Source organism: Erythrolamprus reginae, unplaced genomic scaffold (genome assembly GCF_031021105.1).
Source record: "Erythrolamprus reginae isolate rEryReg1 unplaced genomic scaffold, rEryReg1.hap1 scaffold_207, whole genome shotgun sequence".
NCBI lineage: Eukaryota > Metazoa > Chordata > Lepidosauria > Squamata > Dipsadidae > Erythrolamprus > Erythrolamprus reginae.
The window spans coordinates 1-20,277 of NW_027248582.1; the positions used below are offsets into that span (position 1 = coordinate 1).

The following is a 20,277-nucleotide window of genomic DNA, read 5'->3' on the forward strand; positions in this document are numbered from 1 at the left end:
GAACACACTTTTCCCCCAACCTGGACAGGCAACCAATGCTTCTCTACAGTTTGGAAAATAATTCGGTTTGGAGATGAATCTAATTTCTTGTGCTGCTCCCCTTAAGGCTGTGTGTGTGTGTGTGTGTGTGTGTGTGTGTGTGTGTGTGTAGATGGCTGAGAGAGAGGGGGGGCCTGCAGGTCTTGAGGGGTTGGGGCAACAGAGGGGGAGAGGGCACCGGGTGAAATCAACCCTCCTTGCCTTGCTCCACGCGGGAACCCCGGTCTCTTGGATTACCCAATTCATGCCTTTATAACACCGAATGTTTATTTAATGTGGAGTTGGCTGTCTTCACTTACTGTCTTTCAAATTTTAAAACCTGCCTTGTGCAATTAACACCTATTCCAATAGATTTGTCCCTAGCAAGGAAGCTCAAGGGGGTTAAACCCAGGGCAGGCTGGCAACGTTGCAGTCAAAGAAATGCTAAAGTGAGATAAGGATTTTTTGGGGCGGGGGGGCTGTGGTTGGTGTAGAAGGAAAAATAAAACAGAGGAAAGGCAGAATTGTTTTCACACTTCATTTGCATTGCCCGAAATTTTTTTCTCCCCTTGGAAGAGGAAGCCATGATTCCTGGCACCATTTGAATGGGGGCAAAACGCAGCTCCAGATGAAGCCCAAACTCTCCGAACCAAGAAGGATGATTGACTTGCAGCCCCAGGCAGCATATTTCGCCCTCCCTCCTCTCTTGTTTAACCCCCCCCCCTTATAACCCTGCAAGGTAGGCTGGGCTCACACTTACAAGTGAAGAGTAACCAGTGAGCATCCCCGGCTGGCCAGGGCCTGGGTGTCCTTGCTGGAAGTGGACGGAGGTGGACAGGGTGACCTTGAAGCTGGAGCCGCAGATCAGTCAAGTGGCCAAGCTTTTCAGAAGGGAGCGAAAGTGTCTCAGTTGCAAGCAAGGGGCACCAGCCCCCCCCCCCCCTCGTCCGCTCTTGTTTCCGTTCAGAGTTTGGAGAGAAGGGATTTGGCCGCCTTGTTCTCAGCAAAGAGTCCAACCCCCCCCCCCCCCCCCCCCCGATAATGTCCGTGTGTCCGAGATGGACAAATGTGGACGTGTTGGAGTTGCATCTGGCTGAGGGCCCCTGTTCCCAAGGAGGCAGGGGGGATTCCAGGAGGTTCTGATCCATCGCCAGGCTCCGATTAGGAACCAGAAGGCCCCCGTCCAATGTGCAGGTGGTTGGAAGCTGCCGGGGGAGGTTTTCATAGCCCCCCAAGGGGAAGGGTCGCAACTCCAAAAAGACCTGGCCTGGCTCCAGTGAGGGTGGGGGCAAATCCAGCAGGCTGATGCACAAGGTTTTGGTTCTGATGGGGGGGGTCTCATCATTCCTCTCCAACCCTCTTTTGTTTTTACTTTGTCCTCCTTCACCACAAAACAGACCCCCCCTCTCCCCTCCATTTGCATAGGGCAGGCCTTTTCCAACAGCTTGGTCTCTTTATTTGCAAATGAGACCCACCCAGGCTCTCCACACACCCAGAGGGAGGGGCCTTTTGCAAACCTGCTTCTCTGACACCCCCACCCACCCCCGTTTCTCTTTCTAAAGAGCAAAGACCTGAAGATTCCCAGGGCTCTTCTCTTCTAGTAGTCCAAAACATTGCATTGGCCTTTTATATCTGTCTGTCTGTCTGTCTGTCTGTCTCTCCATCCATCCATCCATCACTCCCCCCCCTCTCTTTCTATCTCTCTATCTCTCTAATCTATCGATTTAGATTTGTATGCCGCCCACTCCCAAGAAGACTCAGGGCAGCCTACAAATTTAATCTCCATCATGCCACTTGTTCAGGCGAGAGTTTAGAGGAGAGGAACAGAATAGAATAGAATAGAATAGAATAGAATCCTTTCTTGGCCAAGTGTGATTGGACACACAAGGGATTTGTCTTTGGGGCAGATGCTCTCAGTGGACATAAAAGAAAAAGAGACATTTGTCAAGAATCAGAAGATACAACACTTAGTGATTGTCATAGGGGTCAAATAAGCAACTAGGAAACAATCAATATTAATAAAAATCTCAACAATACAAGCAACAAGTCCCAGTCATACAGTCCTAAGTGGGAGGAAAAGGATGACAGGAATGAGGAAAAAACTAGTAGTAATAGTAGTGCAGGCTTAGTAAATAGTTTGACAGTGTTGAGGGGATTATTTGTTTAGTAGAGTGATGGTGTTCAGGGAAAAAACTGTCCTGGTGTCCAATTGTGTTGGTGTGCAGGGCTCTGTAGTGACGTTTTCAGGGTGGGAGTTGAAACAGTTTGTGTCCAGGATGCGAGGGGTCAGTCAATATTTCAAAATCTCTTCTGCACTATATAGGGCACCTCTTTAATAAATGCTCTGTGCGGCCCTTTCATTAACTATCCCAGGGCAGCCGTCCGGGAGAGCCCGTCATGAAGTGACCCATTCTTTAAGACAGCCTGGTGCTGAACAATCCAGTTTGTGTTATTTTGTGCACGGTGCCGCGTGAGGCTCTTATTGTGGGTCGCAGCCACCGGCTACTTCTCCCATTGTAGCAACCCCTTTTAGGCAGCAACAGACAGGCTGCCTGCCCCATAGATAAGGAGGAAGGGCCTTGCAAATGCCGCCGTAATCTCTTGCTCGCTCTCCGGGTTGCCATGTGCTCAGTGTTGCTTCTGTGTTTCTCTTTTTATTGCACACCGCACGGCTGCCAAGACTCTCGGCCCCCTTGGGCTCCTTTGTGCTGCTGGCAGCTCTGGGCGATCACCAAAGAATTCCCTCCTTCTCGGTTTGACCTTAAAATGAGCCCAGAGCTTTTCTGACCGATAAGGAGGGTTGGGGTGTGTGTGGGGGAGCCAGTTATCTCCTGGTGCTGCCACGAGGCATGCGGCCAGCCGGGAGGAGGAAGCGCTGCCAGGGATTGTAGGGGCAGCTCCCAAGGAGGCCTCCTCCTGCTTCAAAGAAAGCCCCTTATGTCTTGGATGGAGATTTCTGGGAGGGAGGGGAGGGGGAAAGAGGGGTGAGGACTTCAAACATTTCATAGCTGCCCTTAAAGCTAATTGGCAGCGGAGGCCCAACTGCTCTGTACCTGCAGCCTCCAGTTTGTGGTAACTGCTGCGCACCTGCCCTGAGGTTTGTGGTTTGCACAAATCATCTCTGCATGGGGGGGGGGGGAAGAAGTGTGTGTGTTACATGGAGATTTCTCTTCTTCTCTTGGCGGCCTCCTTACGTGTGGCCCCGGGGTCAAATTATTTAGGCAGGAATAACACTGGGGAGGCCAAGTGCCTTTCAGTTGAGCCCTTTATCTTGGCTAATTGCCGACGATTAACTGGCTCCTTTTAAAGAACCGGCGAATGCCCCCTTCCAGCTTCTCCCCCCACTTTTGTCTCCCCAAAACCAGGGTTCTGGGGGGGCTCTGGGGGGGGCTCTGGGGGGGCTCTGGGGGGGCTCTGGGGGGGCTCTGGGGGGGCTCTGGGGGGCTCTGGGGGGGAGGATTGTGCCTGGGTGTATCTGAGGCAGCCTCTCTCCTTTCTTTTGGCCCTGCAGGGAAACCCATCAGCCTGACTTACCGGTGCCCCTGCCGGTATTTCGAGAGCCACGTGTCCAAATCCCACATCAAGCACATGAAGATCTTGACCGTCCCTGGATGCCCCCTTCAGCTCATGTAAGTCTCTTCTTCTTCCTCCTCCTCCTCCTCCTCCTCCTGAGCCCCTTGGAAGCCGCTCTGGAGAAGGAAGGAACTCCTTGTCCTTCAGGGGAGCAGCTCCCTCCACCTCCAGACAAAAGAGTTTTATCTCCATTTCCAGATCAAACACGGCGGTGTTTAATTAGCCTGCCACAAAAGATGCAAACTAGAATGCTTCTTATTAGGAATTGGGGGGGGGGGGGAAACCCACAATATCCCCAAAGAATTCATTATTTTATCATCCATACAATAGCAGGCCGCGAGGACGTGTTAGGCACAAACAACGCAGGGCCACCAGAAGACGCAGTCCGAGACAAAACCTTTAGATGTGCAGACATGGATACAGGCTGACCAGGGAGGTCAAGGATTAAACAACTCAGAGCATTATGAAACTTGGAATAAATGGTATAATAGGATAGAAAATAAAATAAAAACAGTGTAAGATAATGTGAAAGAACCATATAAAAATTGGAAACGTGTAAATATAAACAATATATGTAAATAGAGTGTAAATATAAATCACAACAGTAGATTATAGAAATGACACAATATAAGATCTGTGTAAAATTACTGTGATGTTTTTAAAAAATGAAAAATGAATAAATAAAGCTTTTTTAAAAAAAGGTGTAAAACTGGTATCTGAGTGGAAAAGTAGCTCAGTTTTCATCCTAGATCTTATGTCCAACCCTCCTGCTGCCCCACGCGATGGTGAAATTTGAGGTCACTCTCTTGATTTTCCCGTGGTGTTTATGTTTTTAAAAAATGTTGCTATTGCTATGATTTCTTTATTTTGGGTTGCCGTGTTTTAGGAAATGTGCTTTTAAGCTGGCTGTAAAAGCGAATGGTGTTAAGTCTAGGAAAATTGTCTTTGTCTTTGAAATGGCGGAAGCAGAGAGTTTAGCCGTCCACTTTTTAAAAAAACCGACCCTAATCCTCCTGCTTTTTATGAAACTCAGACTGAGACCTTCCTGAAGGTAAAGAGAAAAAAAGGATCCGAAAAGGTCCCCTGCCCTCTCGTGGCTCCTTAGCAGAAGCGGTTTCTGGCGTCTAGAAATTTAGGTTTAATTCATGAAGATGATTAAGTTAAACTGCATGGGGAAATTACCAGGGTCTTGGAGTAATGGCCAATAATTGCTCAACTGCTGTCACTGCTCCAGTGAAGTTTTGTGCTTTATTTTGCCTGCGTTTCTCACTCATGAGCAAAGATGGTTCACATCGGTCACATTCCCTCTTTTCCTCCTTCCTTTTCGCTTTTCTCTGCTGTGAAAGTAGAGTGAACCATGCTGCTCTCATCCAGCTATAGCCTACACACTAATCCTGGCTAATACCAGTTGCATGTATTTTATGTGAAACAGATTTTTTGGGAAGGGAAAATAAAGAGCTAGGAATAGACTTGATTAAGGCATCTCACAATGCAGCCATCGGAATCTGATTTCATGAACTTGATCGTGATTGACGGCCCCATTTTCCTGACAAACTCTCAATACTTGTTTTCTGTTCGCTTTTTAAAAATCTCGTGAGTTCTTGATCAGATGTATTTGCTGCTATTTTCTATTTTACTGTATTTTGCTGTTGATATTTTGATTTTATTTTTCATTCATAATTCTCCTTTTGCCAACTATTCCCGAGTCTCCTGGGAAATAAAAACGATGCAGCTATGAAAACAAATCCGTAAGTTCTCGCATCTGTTCAGCCCCTCAGCAGCAGGTTGTAATTTATGGATGGTTGAGGCCGGGTTTTTTTTCTTTAGATGGGTGGACTTTCAACTCCCAGAATCCCCCAGGCAGCAGACTACAGCTGGCTGGGGAATTCTGGGAGTTGTAGTCCACCCACGTTAAAGGTGGCCGTGGTTGAGAAGCCTTGGTCTGGGCCAGGAGACTCAGCAGCAACCGTGGCAACGTTTGAGATGTGTAGACCCCCAGAATTCCCCTTAAAGTTACACACTCAGAAAACGGACTTTCTCCACTGATTCAATTGAGACCCTAATTGTGATTCTGAAATCCGAGCCCCTGCCTCCCGTTGACTCTTAATTGGAAACAAGGCATCACTTCAAGTTTTGTTTACGGGTTGGACAGAACTGGACCACGTTGTCCGGAGCGGGCCCTTTTCCCCCTGAGCAGATTAATTCTTCCAAGATGCTAAGTTCTGGGTTTGGGCTTCGTTTACGAAGGGGAATTGTGAATGGTGTGTGGCAGATTTAATGGCAGAAGGGATCGAAATTTGCAAAGATGTTTGAGTGAACTTTCTGGAAGGATACGGCCTTTAAGTTTCTCCCAAGGAGTTTAGAAGTTTTCCCCATTTTCTGGAATTTTTTTTAACCCCCCCCCCCCCCGCCCCGGTGATGCTTGTGTGTATGGAAGAGGCTGGAGCCTGAAAAGTGGCACCATTTGTGGTGTCTAGAGGGACGTCAGAAGTCTCAGAGGTTGGAACAGGATACGGCTTGTTGATGGACGCAGCGCAGAGGGCAAAGACGGAGGGGGGGATTCCTGCCACCGAACGATTGCAAATACTCACCTCCTGGCCACATCCACGCCCAGCACTAACATGGTCTGAAAGGGCATCGGTTTGTTTGTTTGTTTGTTAATGAATTATTGAATTAATTAGAGTTGAGTGGGACCATGCAGGTTCTTCCTTATTTCCAGGTTGAATCTCTCCTTGGTCAGCTTCTGACCATTGCTCCTCGTCTGGCCCTCTGGTGCCCTAGAGAATAGAGTGACCCCCCCCCCTCTCTGTGGCAACCCCTCGTATACCTGTAGACTGCTATCATGTCCCCCCCCCGGCCCTCTTTTTCTCTAGGCTATCCAGGCCCAGTTCCCAGTCTCTCTCCGTAAGTCTTGGCTTCTAGTCCCCTGATCATCTTGGTTTCTCTTTTCTGCACCTTCTCCAGAGTTTCTACGTCTCTTTTGAAATGTGGTGCCCAGAACTGGATGCAGGACTCCAGGTGTGCTCGGACCAGGGCGTAGTAGAGTGGTATTAAGACCTCTCTGGTCTTGGGGTGTATCCTCCCTGTTGATGCAGCTTAGGATTGTGTGGGCCTTTTTAGCCGCTGCTGCACATCGCTGGCTCCTGTTTAGTGGATTGTCCACCAAGACTCCGAGACCCTTTCGCACTCGCTACGGCTCAGTGGGGTTTTCCTCCCAGGCTGTAGTCATAATTCCCACGGATCAAAAGTGCTTAGTTCACCAGAGCCAAAAATAAGCTAAACTGAACTAAAAGTGCAGCTTTTAATCTATTGGGATCCTGAGCATGGCCTCCGCGGGGCCACCAACCTCAGACGCCTGTCGCCCCGTCCCGTTGGCTTGACTGACATCAGTCGGGGGGGGAACAGCACACTGGTAGTGTGTGTGTGTGTGTGCATGGAGCGAGATTTGCCTTCTGCACATGCGCAGGGACCAAATCCCGTGAGTGGACATGCGCCTGCACAGGATTTAGGAAATTTCCGGTGGGTTTTTGCTTGTGAGCATGGAAGGAAAAGAGTGGGCAGGATCTTCCCACAAAACTTTCTCCCTGAGCATGGGGAGGAGCCAAATTTCGCTCTGACGCATATGGGCGCATCAGCACCCCGAGATCCCCTGGTGGTCTCACCTCCTGAGTTGGCCTTTATCCCCCCGGGGATCCAGCTGGTGCCTCCTCCTCCCCCTTGACCGACGTCCGGAGGGGCTGAGCTCTGGCAGATTGAGGCTCTGGGGGCAGTTTTATGCCCTTTGCAGCATTTCATTTCATTTTTAATTCATTCAATTTATAAACGACTCTGGGCGGCTCACAACTATAAAAAACAGTACACAACGACTCAAACCCCCAATGTTAAAAGACATCCATCCATCCATCGTTCGGGATGGAGCTGCATGTTGTCACTCAACGTCCCCAGGCCTGCCAGGAGGGTGGGGACAGGGCGAATATCAGGGGGGGAGTTGGTCCCAGAGAGCCGGAGCTGCCACAGAGAAGGCCCTTCCCCATGGTCCCAGAGGAGGCCAACTCTGTGTAACCTAATCAGTTGCTGGGACATCTGAGGCAGAAGACTTGTCCCATAAATAGTCTTGGCCTGAGCCATGAAGGGCTTTCTAGGGGCTAACCAAGGCCTTGAATTGCATCCGGAGACCGATCGGAAGCTGTTGTAGCCACAGCGTGTTGGGAGTTATGTGCGTGTATCTGGCTACACCCACAACCGCTCGCCCGGCTGCATTCTGGACTAATTGTAGTCTCCGAAAGTCCTTTAAGGGTGGCCCCACGCAGAGCCCGTTGCAGTAGTCGAGCTGCGAGGTGACAAGGGCCCGAGTGACTGTGAGAAGCGATTCCCCATCCAAACAGTGATTGTTCAGATGAACGACTTGTGAGTGGTACAATGCCACACTCAGTCTGTAGCTCATGATTTGGGCATGGGGCACTTCCTTCCGTGCTGGCCTCCTTTCCTTGCACCCTTCCCAGAGCCCCCCCGTCTTCCCATGAGCTGACCCCAAAGTAGGATCCCTTGAGCCCGGCCATCCGTGTCTCAAGTGGGACCTCTTCCGCTGATTTGTCCAGCCACCCGTCCGTTTACTTCTGTGGCTGCCTGGGGCATTGCCAGGAATGTTGCCCAGTTCCAAAGTCCAGAAGTGTTTCGCTTCTTTTTTAAAGTCTTCCAAATCCCGAAGAACTCAAATCTCCTGCAATTCTCCCTCTTGATATAAACAAGAGACCCGTGAAATCCCCCCACAGGAAGAGGGGGCAGAACCTTACATGCTTCCCTTGTGCTAAACAGAGGCCCAGTTTATTTATAAGTGCAGTTGTGTATTTGAAGAAAGATTAAAATTAGTCCTAAGTGCTTCAAACTTGGGTGATTTGATAGAGAATCTCTATAATTAGCTTCTTTCTGTTCCGTTATTGAATGTGGTTGAAACGAAGCAAAAGTAGACTTTCTTGGGAAAAAGGAGTAAAATATGTGAAAATGAAACATTTCGTATTTACATTTTCAACTGATGGGTTTTAGAAACTGAATTGTATTCTGCTTATATTATTTATAAAGAGAATTCTGCCTGGGAACGTGGATTGCTAAATAGAAAAGATTAAGGGAGACAGATTAATTATGGCAGCGTAACACAAAAAGCAGTTTCAACTCCCCTGAGTCTGTAGCGTGAATAACCTATGTTCAGAATTAGGGGGTATTTCCTGAGCAACAGCAGATTCTGGGTGAAATTCCAATTAAAAACAGCATTTTCTGGGGAAAAGCTCTTTGACTCACCTAGACATGCTCGTATCTAAAAGATGGTTAGGTACAAATGGAGTTCAGGTGAGCAGTGATAAGAATCCCCTTGTCCTTATCAATTGCTGACCCTCGAGCTGTTCTCCCATTGCAGAGTTGCTGAATATTGTTGCTGTCAGAGAGGACAAAAGAGTTTTGAATTTGTTCTGTTTACCTGCAAAAGATATGATAGTTTGAGATCCCTGCTCCAGAGTTTTCTGCTTAGCCGCTAGAAGCCGTCACTCACAAAACTATGCGCTATTGTTCTTCACTCTGGGTAGGTTGGAGGTTTTTCACAGAGCGGTTGGAAGGGATTCAACAATGAAAAGAAAAGCAGGGCAACTTAACCACCGCACGTCTTTTGAAGGGCAGCCCAAAAGCTTTGGAAGCATTTCACTCCAGGCCACCGCGACCTTGGTACGAAGGTGGCCCAGCCATCACTCAAGTCGGCTGCTTTGTGTCAGTTTGTGGCCATAGCCACCAATGTTTTTAATGGTTTTAATTTCACCATAATCATAAAACACTTTCTTGCGCTGGGTAAAGTTATAGGGAGCAGATGTCTTTATTGTCCCTGGCCACAAACGTTGAACTAGCAAATTCTGGTTTGGTTCCTGTACGGGAGTTTTATTTCCTGTTCCATCGTTTTCTCTCTCTCCTCCATCTCCCGGCAGTGCCAGACTGAAAAACAGCAGTAAGCAGATCTGCGTCGACTCCAAGTTGAAGTGGATTCAGGAATACCTGGAGAAATACTATCAAAAGTAAGACACAACCCCTGAGGGCCCCCAACACAACCACCCCGGGCGGTGGGCACAGAGGCCTCAGTCTCACCCTCCACATCTGCCCCCACGGGAGATTCCCAGGGTTCGGGCCTAAAGAGATAAGACCCAAGGGGACCAGGTGATGAGGTTGCCCCCTCAGTCACCCCCCACCTACCGTAGTTCTCACAAGTCACACAAGTAAAGTTACGTGTGAATTTCCCGCACCAGATTTTTGGGGACCTTTTGCACAGCCAGTTTGGGCAGCTCTGTAATCCCCGGGCTCTGCTTAAATATATTTTCTTCCAGGCTTTTTAAACATTTTGAGCCGTTCAAGGAAGAAATTGACCCCGAGCACGTCAGGCCCGCAGTGAGGGGCGTCTCTTGGCACCAATCGTACAGATGAATGTTTTTACTGGAAATACTGGGGCCTTTGTAGACGCTCGACTTCAAAAGAGCTGCCCCGGAGCTGCCCTTGCCGAAAGGAGCCCGCTGGACGTTCCCCCGTGCCCCCCCCGCAGGTCTATTTCCCCCCTCTGCTTTAAGGCCACGCTGCGAGCCCGTCCCAAATAAGGCTGTCTCCTCTCTCTGTCCAATGTTGCACCTCTGCATCGCAGCCATTTAACCAGTGACCGGCTCCTGCAGGAACGGTCAGGGACGCAGCTCCAGTAGCAGAATTTGGAGCTCCAGCCCAGAGCAGCACCCAGTTTGCACGGAAAGATGTTGAAAAAAAATGCATAAGCCACGGCCACAGCGGGATAGTTAACATTTGGGTAGCCCCTCACTGTGTTTAACTCTCTCGGCTGCTTAAGGGGGACGTCGCCCACAGGTGGCCAGGTGTAATGCAAACATCTACAACTAGACCAAAGTAGCCCACCTACTTGTTCCCACAGTGTACTGCGCATATTATGTACTGTACATTCGAACAAAAGTGGCCAGTTTAATACTATAAAAGCCCAACTTCTCTCTTCTTCAGGTTGGACTCGGGGGTTCAGTTTAATTTAATTAAATTCATTCATAACACTTAGCATCAAACGTATCAGGAAAGACTTAATGAACTCCATCTGTCCAGTCTGGAGGACGGAAGGAAAAGGGGGGACACGATCGAAACATTTAAATATGTGAAAGGGTTCAATAAGGCTCAGGAGGGAAGTGTTTTCAATAGGAAAGTGAACCCAAGAACAAGAGGGCACAATCTGAGGTCAGTTGGGGGAAAGATCAGAAGCCACGTGAGAAAATATTATTTGACTGAAAGATCCATTGTGAGATAAAATACATGAAATAGTACAAGGGCAGACTAGATGGAGCCCAGGTGTGATACGAGCGTACAGAGCTACACCCCTAACATGGACCATCTGCAGTCTCCGAACACTCTTCAAGGGCCGCCCCAGTTGGGTTTGTGGTTGACTTACTTGCCTCCCAGCTGCGTTGCAACACCCCTGCCGGTGCTGCTAGAGGTGGCAGCTGGGTTGGCGGTGGAGTTCCTCAGGGTTATGGTGCTGGGGGACTTCAAGTTACCATCGCTTGGCAAATCCTCGGATGGGGCTCAGGAGTCCACAGCTTCCATGAGATCCACAGGCCTGTCCCAAGTAGTTCAGGGTCCGACTCATAGGGGAGGGGGACACAAGGCTTGACCCTAGTGTTCCTCTCGGGGCAGTGGAGATATGATCTGGAATTTAGGGCTACAGACGCTTCTCCCTTGTGGTGGTCAGATCCTTTCCTGCTGAGGTTAGACTTGAAGGCCCCACTGCCCCACCGCGGAGCTGATGGAGTGGTTCTGGCCCAGGGGTCTAATAGACCCCGAGAGATTCCAGAGGGGGCTTGGGGAGATACCAGACTCCCTTGTCCACCATCTGGCTGAGTCCCTAGGGGTGGCCTGGAATAGGGCGGCCTCTGGGGCACTGGACCGGATTGAGCCCTTGCGACCTCTCCAGGGCAGTGGATCCAGGAAAGCTCCCGGGTTTATCGAGGAGCCTCCGGGAGAGGAAGCGCCAGAGACAAGGCTAGAGAACCAGTCACTCTAAGGAGTCCGACTGGACACAACTAAGAGCCTGACCAACCTCTGGGAATCCTGACGCCTTTCCGAGAGGGTCACTGTGTGATCAGTGCCAGGGGCCCTTTGTGAAGCTGTCACCGCAACAGGGGCACAGCAGGACTCTGTGGGTGCTAAAGCCTCCCCCCAAAATCCCTTTAAAAACACCCATGGTGGGATTATTTTTTTTGTTGCAAAAATTTACCCCAAATTAAACCCTGAGTGCTGGAGATGCAGAAACAAAAAGGGAACATTTTCCCCCATGTGGTGGACTTGCCCTGAAATTAAGAACATTTGGAATAAAATTAAAATATGGATTCATGAAATAACTAAAGTGAGACTCAAATGAAAACCGGAGACCTTCCTTCTGGGTAGAATAGATCTAAGAATTCAGAGCCCCCACAGTGGACGTCCGGCAGAGGCGTTGGCAGGAGGGAAGCGGGGGCAGCGGCTAAAGTGGGAATCCTGGCTTCTGCACGTTTGAGGACCGAATTAGAGTCCCAGATAAGAGTTATCACTCAGCTGCGTTTCCCCCCTCTCTCTGCTTCCAAACTGTCCTTGTGATCCAGCTGTCCGTCTCTGGCCCACGCCGGCCTTAACTGCCCAGAAGGGCCGGCGTATCAGTTTCACCTGCATTGTTCCACAGCCCTGAGTTCAAAATAAAGGTCAGAGGAGAGCTGGGCCTGGGAAAATGCAAAGACGTCAGCTGTGATATACGGTGGTCCTTCTACTTAAGGACTTAATTCGTTCTGTGACCAGGTTCTTAAGTAGAAAAGTTTGTAAGTAGGAGCAATTTTTCCCATAGGAATCAATGTAAAAGCAAATAATGTGTGCAAACCCATTAGGAAAGAAATAAAAGCTTGGAATTTCGATGGGAGGAGGAAGAAGAGGAGGAGGACAGTTGCTGCCAAAGGAAGAAGGTGAGGTGGAGGGAATCAAAAAAATCCAAAACTTTAAGGCTTAAAAAAAAAAAAGAGAGGGACTGGTTTACTCCCTCTCCAAGCGCCCAGAGAAAGGGAAACGCTCCGTTCGCTCTGGGCTGCCAAAGCCTCCTTAAGCGCCACCGAAAGGCTCCTCTGGCAGCCCAGAAAAGCCCCAGATGGCCGGGATTAAAGGGGGAATGGCAGGACACTGGGAGATTCTTCCGGGCTCGGGTTCTTAAGTGAAAAATGGTTCTTAAGTAGAGGCAAAAAAATCTTGAACGCCCGGTTCTTGATCCAGAAAAGTTCTTCAGTGGAGGTCCCACTGTTCAAAGCCACTTAAGGAAGCAAATCGCAGAGAGGCGGATGAGGTTGCACCACGTTTAGCAGGTCTTGGCTGGTTAAAGCGATAGGGGCTTTGCTGCTCAGGGCCACGGGCTTCCTTCTCGGGCAGCCGGGGGTTAAAAATCCATGTAAATCACAGACATAGTTGTGGCCCCTGAGCGGAGGGAGAGTTGTGCCTTTTGGGTGCGTTGTGTTAGGATTCTTTGTTCGCCATTAAATTAGCTTTCCAGGGTTCCTCTCCTGTTATTCTGTATATTGTGGAGAGCGACAATTGTGGAATGCAGGATGGCAGGCTGACTCTGCCCACAGCCAGCGGTTCGATTCTGAGCGGCTCCAGGTTGGCTCAGCTTTCCGTCCTTCTTCCCAGGTCGGTAAAATGAGGACCTGGATTGTTGGGAGATAATAGGATGGCTATGGAATTGCATTTTGTGGAACTGGTTTCTGAGATCGCAGCATGTCTTGGAAAACAAACTGACCCAAATATTCACTGAATGGACCGGCTTTGTGCCGAGAGCTGCGTCTAATCAAACACACACACACATGTAACATATTTTTGCCTAACAATGAAAAGGAAGGGAGACTACTATAGCTCTATTTCAGTCTTATTTGCCTTCATCAGGTAGCCATACCCTTTTACTGGGATTTGAACCTGGGCCTCTGCCTTGTAAGTCAGAGGCCTTAGCCTTTAGGCTACCGGCTCGTCTCCTGTATTGGCTTGTTACCGCATATATATATATATCTGCAAGCTCTTTCATTAGCCGACTTAAGGATCTTGTGTGAACGCAGCCCACGTGTCCTGCTCCTTTGGCCTAAATTATTCCCAAGCATAATTTGTCATTTTGTACTATGGACACGATTGGAATGGACCTTAGGCAGCCATGCCTTCCTATTTTGTGAGTGGGGATGGCCAGACGCTTTCCTGCTGATTGACCCCCCCCTCCATGTGCCTGCCATGGTCCTCTCCCCTTGGAGCGCTCCGTTGTTCCCACAGAGTCTTGGCTTGACGGCCCCTCCCTCTCTTCTTCCCCTGCAGGAGGATCAAGATGTAAGCGAGGAGCCGCGCTGGCTGCCTGGGGAGGCTTCTCCGCAGCACCCACCCACCCCACCCCGTTGGAAATGGCTCCGTCCGCAGCCCCCTCTTCCAGCCACCGCTGCCACCCACCCACTGATGATCCCCGGCCGAGGAAAGTCTCCGGGGCCTGGGGCTCAGCGGTGGGAGGCTCCACGGTGGGCCCAGCTCCTTACTATTTGCACAGAAGCCGCCTCGCCTTTGCCCACATTGTCTGATGTAGCAGGAACTGCTTGGGTTCTTTTTTAAAAAAAATATTTTGTGTGTCACTAACTTTGAGAGCCGCATCTCGCATGAAACAGAGCATTATTAACCCCTTCTGCGGTGCAGAATCCGGGCAGCGACCCCTTGCGTGGGGGGAGATGGAGGGAGGGAAGGGAGAGAATTACACAAAGGGTGTGTGTGTGTGTGTGTGTGATGGCCAATACTGTGTTATGCCAAGGGCCCCTCTGTGTGTGTGCAAGAGCCACAGGGGAGGTTTTTAGGCAGCAAGGGAGGCGTCCAGAGGGCCAAAACACAATTTTTCAGAGAGCGAGAGAACCAGGAAAGGGTCTCCAGCCTCCACATTCAGAATCGAGAGAAGCAGCGCATGTTGGATATTTTTATTTCTTCTCAGGGAACCCTAATCTGTGCCATAAGCGACCAAATTTTATGAATCACAAGCTTAAAAGGCTTTTTTAAAATATTGTAGCCATTACTAAGATACTATGAATTATTATAAACACTTTTACAAGTGAACCCTGTGGAGTTTGTTCCTGGTCCAAATAGCAGAGTGTTTATTTTTTTTAGTGGTGGTAAAAAAAAAAGTAGCTATTGAAAGCCAAACTTCTTCATTACGTTAAATGTAAAACTAGCTGCCTGCACAGCCATTTCCCTTCACTTAAAAAGGGAACATTCCCCCAGTCTTTGCTCTGACTTTTAATCACCCAAATAAGAAGAACAAATTGCTGTCTGGGATACAAGAAGATTCTTTCCCTGGGAGAAGAGAGTCAGGATTTGGTGGCCTTTCAATGCAGCCAGAATGCAAACGTATCTACTTCCTTGTTAGTACCAGGCTGCCTGTCTTAATCAGCTTCTCCGAATATGCACTGCTCAAAGAAATAAAGGGAACCCTTAGACAACACAAGTCAATCAAACTCCTGTGAAGTCCAGCTGCCCACTTAGGGAGCAACACTGACTGACCGTCAATTTCGCCTGCTCTTGTGCACATTCACCTTTGTAGAGAACAAAGTGTCCAGTGAGAATATTTCATCCATTCAGATCTCGGGTGGGTTCTTGGAGGGGTCCCTTGGGTTTTTTTGAGCAGTGTATTTTCTCGGTTATTTCTCATCCACAAATTCAATGTGCCAAAGAATGAGACATATCAGCTTGTTGCTACTGGGAGAATCCTAAGATGTTTTGCACGTTCTGTGCGTTCCGCTCCTCAAAATAAACTATGCAACGAGTTGTCAGTCGCTCTAATGTGGGGAGTGGGGGACGAAGCCAGGATTGCAATCAAGGCAGCTCCCGATGGCCCAGAAATGGCTTAAATCCGTGTTCCTCCGCCTTGCACCTTTTATGACCTTTGCACTTTGTGGCTGGCTGGAGGATTCTGGGAGTTGTTAAGTTGACCAGGTGGAGAAAGAGTGACCTAGACTTTGGGAGGGAGGGGGGTATCATTGTCACCTAGTGGGGGGTTCAATTATATCTAACACTGCAGGCATCACATACACACTCACAATCTTCTAGTCACATCCATTCCACGCACAACCACATGCTTCTGGCCCTGCTGGGTAGAATTGGGATTATTCTGCGCATTATGCTATGTTCCTAATACCCTTGGCAAAGTTATAAACACTGTCCATGCTTTGGGTCTTGCGAGATTCTATTAATAAGAGGAACATGCTGGTCAGGTGTCTTTGCCTTTGGGGGCTGTGCTACAATATTGGGAGGGCCTGTCTCATTAACCCTTTCTACTCTTCATGTGACGCTTTTACTAAAGAGGAAATGAATGTTAACCTTCAAAAACGACCGAGGGCCACACAAGAGCCAGGCTTCACACTCCGGAGGCTCCAAAGGCCTCTTTCTTTCTCAGTAGCCCTATTTGTAAAAAGGCGTGGGAACTGCAGGAGACCAGAGGGTTTGGGCAGACCTTTAGAGGAGGGGGAAATTTGCCTCCTTGTGGCTTTGCCAAAATTCAGGAGGACTCCACCGGGGGTGTAAGGCTCTCGAGAGGCTCCTGGTGACGCCCCTCGGTTGCGGTCACGCGGCAGTTCCAAATTCGGTAAGAAGCTAGTTAGCCTGCCAGGGCTCAGGAGAGAGAGAAAGGAGGCGAGAGAGAAAGAGCTCAGACGGAGCCCTCTGGGGCACATTTCGGCCCCCGTGGTGCACACCAGCCAGGAAGGAGTCCCCAGGAGGACGCGAGGGTTTGACGGGCGCATTGTTTTCAGGGCAAGCAGTGACTTGTGCTGTCGGTCTATGGATGATCTAGTTAGCAGGCCCACAGGTTTTTCCCAAAATAATGTGAAAAAAGTCTCTTGTTTGTGAAAAGAAAAAAAAATGTATAACTACTTCAAGCTATTTGTTTTGTAAATATATATTTTTGCAAAGTATGTAAGCACTTGTTAATTTTTCTTAATAAACTTTGTATTCAGTTTTCAATCTTCTCGTCCTTTATGTCTCTGTGTCAGACTCTACAACAGCCATAGCACTTGGGTTTATCTACCGCTCCCTAGGGCTTTGCAGCCCTCTAAGCACTCTACAGAGAGTCAGCCTCTTGCCCCCAACCGTCTGGGTCCTCATTTGACCCACCTGGGAAGGACGGAAGGCTGAGTCCACCTGGAGACGGTGGTGGGATTTGAACTGCTGAACTACAAGCCTGCAGTGCTGCACTCTAACCACTGTTACTCTATTTTTGCTACAAGACGGCATATTTTTCACATGACGAATCCTTTTTGGGGCCTTCTTGAGGACCCCAATTTCCTTCCTTGCGTTGCACTGATGTTGTACATCTAATGCAGCTTATTTTAAAAATCCCTTGGCTGCCATCTAGTGGTTATCTGGTTTATGCACCCCTTTCCTTTCCCACATGTCACATTGCAATAAATGTTGAGTGGTTGGAGTTTGACCGTTGCTGGGGAAACTGGCATAGGATCTGCCAAGTGCCCTACGTACAACATTTGGGAGTGGGATCAAAGAAGCCAGGTCTTCTTCTCTAAGAGCAGCAGACAGGCCGAAAAGGAACTGACCACCACACCAGTTGCAGAGACAGGAGAGCCTAGTTCTCCCAAGGACGCCAGGGATTCTGGCCTCCCCAGCCCTCCCAGCATGGTAGAAGAATGCCACTCTATAAAGCCCTAGCTAGACCACACCTAGAGTCCTGCATCCGGTTGTGGTCACCACACTACAAAAAAGACATTGAAACTCTAGATAAGGTGCAGAAGAGGATGGTCAGGGGACTGGAGACTATAAGATACGAAGAGCATTTGCAGGAACTGGGCATGGTCAGTCTAGCAAAGAGAAGGACCAGGGGAGACAGGATAGCAGTCTTCCAACACTCGAGGGGCTGCCCCAGAGAGGAGGAAGGGGGTCAGGCTGTTCTCCAAAGCACCAGAAGGCCAGACCAGGAGCAACGGATGGAAGCTGACCCAGGAGAGATTCAACCTGGAAATAAGGAGGGACTTTCTGATGGTGAGAGCGGTCAACCAGGGGGACAGAAGTTGCCTGTGGAGGTTGTGAATGCTGCAACACTTGGGACTTTCAAGGGGAGATTGGACGCCCATTCATTTGAGGTGATTAAGGTCTCCTGGCTGAGCAGGGGGGTTGGAGTAGATGACTGACAAGGTCCCTTCCAACTCAAATAAGTAGGTAGGTAGGTAGGTAGATAGAAGGGTTTGGGTAGATAGAGAGAGAGAGAGAGAGAGAGAGAGAGATGACAGAGAGAGACAAGAAGGTTGCGATCCTCAGCTGATCTTAAGGTTCTTCAAAAGCTGAGCTACCCATTACACGTGGATGGTTCTTCAGGGCAAAGTCTTCAGTAATTGGCCTGGTCTTGCATCTGCTTCTTTTAACCTGAGAACAGCAAAGCTACTCAATCCCTATTTTGGTTTAAAGTTTTCTAACGTGAACATTTTCATACACACATTCTTATCTGCATATACACAGTATTATATATTTATCACTTTTATTTTAGCTTTTGCTGTCTGGCTTTCCCCCTTTTTAATTAAACTATTGTTTGAATTACTTTTCTTCTTATTTTATTTTATTAAGTCACTTATTTAATAAACCGCGTACTTAATTATTGATCAAGGCAACAGAGGCAAAAAACCCTCCGTCCAACCCCTGGGAAGGGGAGAAGGAAGGAGCCCCCTGGAGAAGAAAGGGGGGCAGCAAAGGCTTCCAGAGGAATCCAAGCCAGAATTCATCAGCAACCAGCAGATGAGAGAGAGAGAGAGAGAGAGAGAGAGAAAGAGACAGAGAGAGAGAGAGAGAGAGAGAGAAAGAGACTGAGAGAGAGAGAGAGAGAGAGAGAAAGAGACTGAGAGAGAGAGAGAGAGAGAGAGAGAGAAAGAGACTGAGAGAGAGAGACAGAGAGAGAGAGAGAGAGAGAGAGAGAGAGAAAGAGACTGAGAGAGAGAGAGAGAGAGAGAGAGAGAGAGAGAGAGAGAGAAGGGATCGTCCGTCTTTGAAGTCCCCCATCGCTGAGTGATCCTAGAGAAGAATCTTCACTACAGCTGGGAAAACACGGCCCTTGTCTTTTGAACCACGAGCCCCCCAGAGTCCTTGGGGGCAGCAGCCTCCACATTCAATTAAAGAGGCAAAATAAATCAGAGAGGGGGCCGGAGAAGAGGCAAGACAGAGCAGGACAAGGGAAAAACCACACACACACACACATACGGACACACACCCCTCTCTCTCTCTTAGTGGGCATCAGAACCCTGGAGAGTTCAGGGCAGGAGGAGCCCGGAGGGGGGGAGGGTTGGAGAGCGGCTTCCCCAGCACCTGCTTCCTAGCACCTGACCCTGGAGGAAGGGGCTTTGCTCCCTCCTCCCCTTCCTCCTCTTCCTCTTCCTCTTCTTCCTCCTCTTCTTCCTCCTCCTCCTCTTCTTCCTCTTTTTCTTCTCCTCCTCCTCTTCTTCATCTTCCTCTTCTTCCTCCTCTTCCTCCTCCTCCTCCTCTTCTTCCTCCTCTTCTTCCTCCTCCTCCTCTTCTTCATCTTCCTCTTCTTCCTCCTCTTCCTCCTCCTCCTCCTCTTCTTCCTCCTCTTCTTCCTCCTCCTCCTCTTCTTCATCTTCCTCTTCTTCCTCCTCTTCTTCCTCCTCCTCCTCTTCTTCCTCCTCTTCTTCCTCCTCCTCCTCTTCTTCATCTTCCTCTTCTTCCTCCTCTTCCTCCTCCTCCTCCGCTCCTCCTCCTCCGCTCCTCCTCCTCTTCCTCCTCTTCTTCATCTTCCTCCTCTTCTTCTTCTTCATCTTCCTCTTCTTCCTCCTCTTCTTCTCCTCCTCCTCCTCTTCTTCCTCCTCTTCTTCCTCCTCTTCTTCCTCTTTTTCTTCTCCTCCTCCTCCTCTTCTTCCTCCTCCTCCAATTCTTCATCTTCCTCTTCTTCCTCCTCTTCCTCCTCCTCCTCCGCTCCTCCTCCTCCGCTCCTCCTCCTCTTCCTCCTCTTCTTCATCTTCCTCCTCTTCTTCTTCTTCATCTTCCTCTTCTTCCTCCTCTTCTCCTCCTCCTCCTCCTCCTCCTCTTCTTCCTCCTCTTCTTCCTCCTCTTCTTCTTCCTCCTCTTCTTCCTCCTCTTCTTCTTCTTCATCTTCCTCTTCTTCCTCTTCCTCCTCCTCCTCTTCTTCCTCCTCTTCTTCCTCCTCTTCTTCCTCCTCTTCTTCCTCCTCTTCTTCTTCCTCCTCCTCTTCATCTTCCTCTTCTTCTTCATCTTCCTCTTCTTCTTCATCTTCCTCTTCTTCCTCTTCCTCCTCCTCCTCTTCTTCCTCCTCTTCTTCCTCCTCTTCTTCCTCCTCTTCTTCTTCATCTTCCTCTTCTTCCTCTTCCTCCTCCTCCTCTTCCTCCTCTTCTTCCTCCTCTTCTTCCTCCTCTTCTTCCTCCTCTTCTTCTTCCTCCTCCTCTTCACCTTCCTCTTCTTCTTCATCTTCCTCTTCTTCTTCATCTTCCTCTTCTTCCTCTTCCTCCTCCTCCTCTTCTTCCTCCTCTTCTTCCTCCTCTTCTTCCTCCTCTTCTTCTTCCTCCTCCTCTTCATCTTCCTCTTCTTCTTCATCTTCCTCTTCTTCCTCTTCCTCCTCCTCCT

General features: G+C 49.1%; 1 protein-coding gene across 1 annotated transcript; it reads left to right on the forward strand.

Moving 5' to 3' along the window:
• Positions 1 to 3,529: 3,529 nt before the first annotated feature.
• Positions 3,530 to 16,647, forward strand: LOC139156011 (stromal cell-derived factor 1-like; the record flags this gene model as incomplete). The annotated part of the gene is made up of 4 exons (XM_070731376.1): positions 3,530 to 3,647; positions 9,558 to 9,644; positions 12,519 to 12,593; positions 13,972 to 16,647. Coding segments are annotated over 4 exons (296 nt in total), but the record flags the coding sequence as incomplete, so codon positions are not given.
• Between the last annotated feature and the right edge of the window lie 3,630 nt (positions 16,648 to 20,277).